This window comes from Octopus sinensis, linkage group LG2 (genome assembly GCF_006345805.1).
Source record: "Octopus sinensis linkage group LG2, ASM634580v1, whole genome shotgun sequence".
Classification (NCBI taxonomy): domain Eukaryota; kingdom Metazoa; phylum Mollusca; class Cephalopoda; order Octopoda; family Octopodidae; genus Octopus; species Octopus sinensis.
This window is the reverse complement of record NC_042998.1, coordinates 172,965,765-172,973,901: the sequence shown is the minus strand read 5'-3', so window position 1 is coordinate 172,973,901 and position 8,137 is coordinate 172,965,765. Positions and strand designations below refer to the sequence as shown.

The following is an 8,137-nucleotide window of genomic DNA, read 5'->3' as shown; positions in this document are numbered from 1 at the left end:
TACCTCCTGCGTTACAACTCAGATACTAAATATACAGACAGGTAACGAAGTTAGATACCTAGTAAGAAGCAATTATAACAGATTGCTGATGATAATAGTTTGCCGTTAAAATAGCTTGTGGCTAATTTTTCCAGCGTGTGACTATAGTAGACTCTCTCTCTAATCTAATCTCTATTATCGTTTTATTTGAAAATGACAATTACGTTATTATATATTGGAGTTGTAAATAGAATTTATACATGCATGCGTGTGCGAATGCATGTGTATGTAAGCATCTATAGAGAGAGAAAGGGAGAGGAGTGAGATATAGATAGATAGATAGATAGATAGATAGAAGATGATAGATAGATAGATAGATAGATAGATAGATAGACAGACAGACAGACAGACAGACAGATAGATAGATAGATAGATAGATAGATAGATAGATAGATAGATAGATAGATAGATAGATAGATAGATAGATAGATAGATAGGACTGCCTTAACTAAAAAGAGGTGCACACAAAACATGTAGTAGAATTTGTTAATTCATTCGTAGTGGTTGATTTAACCCGCTGGAGCAGAGACCTTTTACTAAGCGCGATTCTTCACAGAAACAGAAACTCTGAGTAACGGCTGGAGTAATCATTATTTTGAATGAACATATGAGTGTGGTTAAGGCGGCGAGCTGGCAGAGCCGTTACAGCTTGGCGGTATTTCTGAATTCAAATTCCGTCGAGGTCATTTTGGCCCTTCATCCTTTCGGAGTTGATAAAATATGTACCGATTGAGCACTGTGATTGAAGCCGCGAAACTTCTGGCTTTAAAACCACTATGTGTGTGTTTGTGTGTGTGTATGTATATATGTACGTTTATGTAAATATATGTTTGTGTGTATGCGTACAAACGTGAACAACACGCACATACATGTAATGCATATATACACGAAAAGAACGAAAGAATGAGAGACAGACAGACAGACAGACAGACAGACAAAATAAGCAAGCAAAGAGAGAGAGAAAGAGAGAGGGGGAGAGACTGACACAAAGTTTCATTAATACATGAATTTCATTTCTCATTTGGTTTGTAATTTCGATTAATTATGCATTATTTTCGGCTCACCGCTTCAAATATGGTAGACTGCACTTAATGTGCCGTATATGTAAGATTAACTGATACAAAAAAATAAAATAAAATAAAATAAAATAAGATAAAATAATAAAATTAAGTAAAATCGTGCACTGCATATTAGTGTCACCTCCAAATCAGTTGCCGAAAATCCTGGATTTACAAATGAAAAGCCGTATCGATTTCTTTCTACCTTTTCAGTTGTGTAAAACACTCTTTGCCTACTTTATGATTTTATCTGTGGCAGACCGAATTAACAGAACGTTGCAGTACAGCACAGTATAGAGTATATATAATATATATATATATATATATATATAATATATATAATATATATATATATATATATATGTATGTATATATATGTATATATACAGTATTTATATAAATATATGTATATATATTATTTGAATGATTATTGTTCCGTTCATTCATGAATGACTCTAAGTAACATCAACAGAACAGACTCTCAGGTTTCATACAACAATATGGAGCATACACAGGACGATGAGGCGCATTAAATGTTAGCGGAATGGTATGACATATTCTCTTTTTACCCCTTGCCTTCTTAGCCCTAATTTCTTTCCACTTGTATCGATACGTATATTGAATTTGCTATATGCCCAAAAACTACGAAGGATATACGCTCTCATGTGTCATGAGTTGAAATATTACGGTTTATTTCATCGGTTGCTTACATTGCTACATAAATTTTGCAATAAAATCTGCAGGCCAACGTTCGCTAAACTTAACGTTTCTAAGCGTTCTTTTCCTACCTGCCTTAAGCGTAACTTACATACTTGCAAACATATACACAGGTACTCAACCACACGCTCACACCCACACACGCACACATGCATGCAGGGAGAATTTGGTGTTAACATGCACAATAACACACGCCCGCCCGCGCGCTTACTCGCTCGCACACATACACACATATACACAGAAGCACGTATATATGAAATATAAATCCACATGTAATGCATGCTAATACAAGCATAATATATTTAAAAAATGTGTGTTTGTGTATATGTGTGAAGGTATATATGTATGTGTGTGCATGTATTTATGTATGTATGTACATATGTGTGTATGTATGTGCGTATATGTATGTATGTATGTATTTATCTATATATATATATATATATATATATATATATATATGTATATATATCGATATCTATCTATCTATATATCTATATATCTATATATATATATATATATATATATATATATAGAGAGAGAGAGAGAGAGAGAGAGGGAGATAGAGAGAGAGAATTAGAGATACTATACACACACACACACAAACACATACATACATATATATATATATATATATATATTATATATATAATATATATATATATATATATATATATATATATATAATATATATCGGTGTAGGCGAGGCTGTCTGGTAAGAAGATTGCTTCCCAAACTCATGGTTCTTGGTTCAGACCCACCGCGTGGTATCCTTGTGGACGGAAACGGAAAGAAGCCTGTTGTAATATATACATATATATATATATATATGTGTGTGTGTGTGTGTCTGTCTGTCTGTGTATTTATATATGTAAATATATATATATATACATATATGTATGTGTATATATATATGTATGTATATATATACATACATATATATATACTTATATATATGTGTCTGTTTGTCCCCATCACCGTTTAACAACCGCTATTGTATGTTTACGTCACTGTAAACTAACAGTTCAGCAAAAGCTATCAGACTTGAGAAAAAAAAAACATTACTGGAATCATTCGGATAAAAATTCGTCTCTGTCCTGGATAGCCGCAGTGAACTGATTGCAACAAGTAGAAGATAAATGATGGAAAAATCAATATAATGTGTGCTTATATAATATATAAAAATGCGTTTGTGTTTATGAGTATATGTATGTATACGTAAGTATGCTTGTGTTCTTGATAGTATTCAGTTTTATTTCAAGATTTCTTACCAATAGGGAAAGAGCCGGTTTCTAACCTATATCCCAGGCTCCATCATTGGAATTTCACCATCAACAGGGTATTTTTGTATATATATATGTATGTATATGTGCAAACAATTCTTATGTTTTGTTTTATGTTTGTATTTTCATGCATCTAGTTGCATTTCTAGACATGCTCATATATATTTAAAGGATAAACTTCTGGAAAGATTGTTACAGTTCCAGAGATGGCTTGGACTTCTTGTCTTCGAATCAGCTTTCCCCTTTCTAGTTTTGAGAAGCTTAATTTCTCAAGATTGGCATTTAGGCAGTGTGTTACATATCCCTGTGCTCTAATAATTACACGTATAAACCTGAACTTGTAATCTGTGTAGAGTAGCTGTAGATTCCTCAATAGATCAGCATAAGTATTTCCTTTTCGCTGATCTTTAGCTTTATGTTAACATCCACAGGGCAGCTGATTTCCACAAATGTACACAGTTTCTCTTCTCTTACTATGTCAGGTTTATGTCAGGTCATTTTATTGAGGTTTTCACTGAGACAGCCCACCAGTATTTCTTTTTATTGTGGGTGGCTATGGCTTCTACCATACTTTAGTTTCTTATTTCTTTAGCCTTGGGGTTATCCTTTCGATGGATCTCATTATACAATGTCCTAGCTACACCATGTCTCATCGCTAGCTAATACCATGATGACATTTTCGGATAACTACTTATGATGTGGATGATCTCTTCAGTGTTAACTCCACTATTTCTGCATCAGTTATCAAATTTTGCCGCTTGTCCCACGTTACTGCCCCTCTTTTGGTTGATATGTTTTCTTCCTGGATTGCAAACGCAGCCCCTTCAAAGTGAGAGTTAGTAATCCGGTTGTTGATCCATGATAGACTGCTTTGATGCTCAATATTACTATCATCTCAGAGCTTTCTACTGAGATATCCATGCATGGTCTTCTGTTGATATATACGCCCATCCTTTCATCTGATGATACGTTGCGGTAGACCACATTCCAATCCTACATCCTTTGAGAATGTTGTAACTAGGCCAAGGCTCTTATTCATTTCATGCATATTCTTTGTATAAAGTTTTAAGTCATCCACAAAGAAACAGTGTGTAATTTTGGTATTTCTGTTTCCTTGTGAACCAGTGAGATATCCTTCAGACTTCCTTAACATGAATGACAAGGGGTTTACAGAAAGTATAAACAACATCACAAAGAGGCTGTCTCATTGGTATATGCCTTTGCGATATTGTATTCTATCGGTGATAGTGCATTCACTATTTGTGTTTAATTTCAAGATGGTGGCCCACGATGAAGTCAGTCAGCTATGGCTTTGACTATTCTCACTGTAACTTTAGCGAGTTGAAGGGCTTCTAGCATCCATGAGTGGAGAACAGAGTAAAAGGCTTTCTTGTAGCGCAGCCACATTGAAACTAGGTTCCTCCTATGCAAACACACCTCTGGGATCAAAGTTTTGTCGATTAACAATTGCTCGGCACATACTCAAATTCCCTTCTTGCCAGTTAATTGTTCTGCTGTGAAAATGTTATTGGTTTCACAATGATCCTTGAGGAAGAGGTTTAAACAAGTTGTATATATTTTACACATTAAGTTCTGGCATGCACTTGGCCAGTAGTTTTTTTGCCATGTGGTTGATTCTGCATTTGGGTATCGATTTTATCTCTGCCAGAGCTAACCAGTGTAGTATGCTACTGTTCTCAATAAAAGCTTGCTGGTACAGATTATATGATATGATCGGCAGAATGTTAGCTTCTTGCACCAATATCCAAAAATATAATCTCTTCCAGGTACCTTTCCATTCTGGATCACAGTTGCAAGAGTTTCACCATCAATGTTGTATTACTTGTATGTAATACATGAGCAATACCTTTTTCGGATGTCTTCCAGCCGCAGAGCATCTTGGTTAAATTCCTTCTCTTCACTCCAGATTTTCCTCCAGAAGGAGTCTATGTCTTCTCGTGAAGGAGCTTCTGTAATATTTATTGCTCCTCCTCGCAAGTCTGTGTATACTGTTTCCTGGTTGGGATTAAATATTTTGTTTATTATTCTTCCCACGGTTATTCTCTTCTAATGTCGGAGTTTTTCACTGTCAGTTTTTAGCTCTTGCTTTTGAGTAATCAGTCTGCAGGTGAGTGTCCTCATTTTGCCGTCTCCAAACATCATTTCTATCTCCTTTACTTCATGTTGGTGGGACGTATAGTGATTCATTTGTTTGCATACAATAAGCATCATTGCATGACTGATGGTCTTCCATAAACCAGTTATCTTTTTCTCTGTCTTCAAAACCCATGATGCTGCTTTCCTTGTTATTTAGGTTTTGTTTACTTTTTGAATATCATTCATGTACAGTTTTACAGTAGTAGCCAGAGCATATAGACAAGCGTTAATCTACCAGTATGTGGGTTCATCACACTGTTGTAAATACTCATCACTAAATTCGTCAACAGCTTTTAATACCGTATCTGGTGGGGTGTTTTTTTTTGTTTTTTTACTTACTTTGGTAGAAAATACTCTCTCCTCGAGGCAGTCATTCAAAGCCAAAGTTATTTTTTCTCGGAAAATTTCAGTAAGGCACATTTCACTGGCATGTAATCCTGACTACCAACATGGCTACAATAACCGTTGAGGTTGTGTCTGCTATTTACCATAGTTGTAGTAGGAGGGCAGTGGTCAGTTACTTGAGCCAGTAATATAGTTTGGCTGGCAGGCTCTATGGAATCTGTTGGAATGTCGCTAGCTGCGAAACCACTGGATGGTCTTATATCATTCATGTTTTCGTTATTGTTTATAGATTTGGGAAGATGGTTAATTTTCGATTTCTTAATAAAGTTATAGTTACTAACCTTCTTTCTATGTTCTACAAATGTTGCTTGTTGGCGTAGTTGCTTCGCAGTAAAATGATTTAATTCTGGATGCAGATGGTCCCATTTTGATTTCAATCGTTTCATATAGCCAACAGTGGAGTTCTGTGTCGCTTTTTCGAAACAGTTAAATAGATCATTATTGAATTCATAACTCAAAAAGAAATGGGCTTTGTAGTTACGGTTTCTTCTATTATTACAGCTAAACAGGTATTGTTTACAAGTTGAGCTGTTATTTTCGTTCTGTTCCTCGATTGTGTTGTTGTTGATGTTGTGTCCAGCCATGTTGTTTTTAGTAACTCTCTGCCTGCTAAATTAAAGTTTCAGTCGAAAATTACTATGATCGGGAATAAAAGGCTCCCTCAGTTAATTCATCTGAAGATTAACCAGTTATATAACAAGGCTCCAAAGTTGGAGATAGTATTCATCGTATTTTCGATAGTCTCCCACGCCAAATACGTGACTTGTCGCTTCTAATGTATGTATGTATGTATGTATGTATGCATGTATGTATGTATGTATGTGTGTATGTATGTATGTATGTATGTATGTATGTATGTATGCATGCATGCATGTTTGTATGTACGCATGTATGTATGTATATGTGCAGATGTGCATGTTTTGTTTTATGTATGTCTTCTCATGCATATATTTGCATATCTAGACATGCTTTTATATACTTAAATGATAAACTTCTGGAAAGTTTTACAGATTTTTACAGTCCCGGTGATGGCTTGGATCTGTAATCTTCGAATAAGCTTTCTCCGTTCTAGTTTTGAGAAACCTATATTCTCAAGATTGGTATTTATGCAGTGTGTTACATATCCTAGTGTTCCAATAATTACAGGTATAAACCTGAACTTATAATCAGGATACGCCTCTCTCTAGGTTTCGCAATAGTTCAGTGTAGGTATCCTTTTATCACTGATTTTTAGCTCTATGTATGTATGTATGTATGTATGTATGTATGTATGTATGTATGTATGTATGTATGTATGTATGTATGTATGTATGTATGACAGGCATGCGAATAAGAATACAAGAGTTAAGGAATGTAGTATATAGCGTCCGGCCAACATATGTTTCATAGCGAGCGAACCTCGGAAGTGCGATATATACAAGCATCCAAGCAAATATCCAAATATACAGCAGGCTACAAGTCAAGCCAAGGTCGTCTTGATTAAATGAACTTTCATTCGATCAAGACAATCTCGACCTGACGAGAAGCCTGCGGTCTAAACCTCGCTTGGATATTTCCCGCTGCCGAGCATCCGCTCGTTATGAAACATATGTAGCCCGGATATTATATAAAGTACGTTCCAAAACACCCCACGATAGGTGAAAATCCGTGGTGTAGAAACACTACTGTACTGTATATAGAATTCACCGACAACATGTCCGACAGATACATGTGGAGATACATGTGGAGAAAGAAAATTTAAGATCTTTCCCTTCTACAAATGTCCAAAGAATGACACCTCCTTCAGGAGGAATATGGAAAAATAGTTCTCCCCCAAATTGAATGACTGAAAACATTTCTATCGTAAGGAGTACTAGATGAATGATAAAATTTGTAAATTGTATTAAACACACACACACACACACACATACATAGAGTTCTACACATATGTACATATACATAAATAAAAACAATCTCCAATCCAGATACTCCATCCTATGTAAGCACAGGAATCAAACATTGGATTGAAAGAACTGTATTGAAATATCAACACAATTATTTCTTCTTTAAACACTCCTTTCAGATATGCAAACACCCACGCACACTTTCTCACAAGACAATGATAAAAGTGACATTTTGGCACTCAGCTAACTTGACCATGGCTAAAAGCCAATGACTGGTTATTTTTAACAACTTGACCATTCCTCCTTAACACTCTTTTCAGATACAAAAACACAAATACACGCGTACACACAGACACGCGCGCGCGCATAAACACACACACACACACACACACTCACAAATCAATAATAAAAAGGAAATACAAACAGCTGGATTTATAATCACTGTAAGCCAAGAATTCTTTTTGACAAACAACTATTTCTCCCCTTCTTTCTCCTTTCCTTCTTTTTCTTTAATACCCCTTTCAGATACAAACACACACACACACACACAAACACACACACACACTCTTTCTTCTCTCTCTCTCTCTCTCTCTCTCTC

At 35.4% G+C, this 8,137-nt stretch overlaps 1 protein-coding gene across 2 annotated transcripts in view; it reads left to right on the top strand.

The window, feature by feature from the left end:
• The first annotated feature begins 1,489 nt into the window (after positions 1 to 1,489).
• The window catches only part of LOC118762121, a 229,904-nt gene continuing 223,256 nt past the window's right edge, over positions 1,490 to 8,137 (top strand). Inside the window, exon 1 of one of the 2 annotated variants that reach the window (XM_036500437.1) lies at positions 1,490 to 1,644. In XM_036500437.1, the coding sequence (XP_036356330.1) occupies positions 1,631 to 1,644 (14 nt within the window). In that variant the 5' untranslated portion in view covers positions 1,490 to 1,630. The remainder of the gene's footprint in view (positions 1,645 to 8,137) is intronic. The other variant, XM_036500436.1, reaches the window with a different exon arrangement.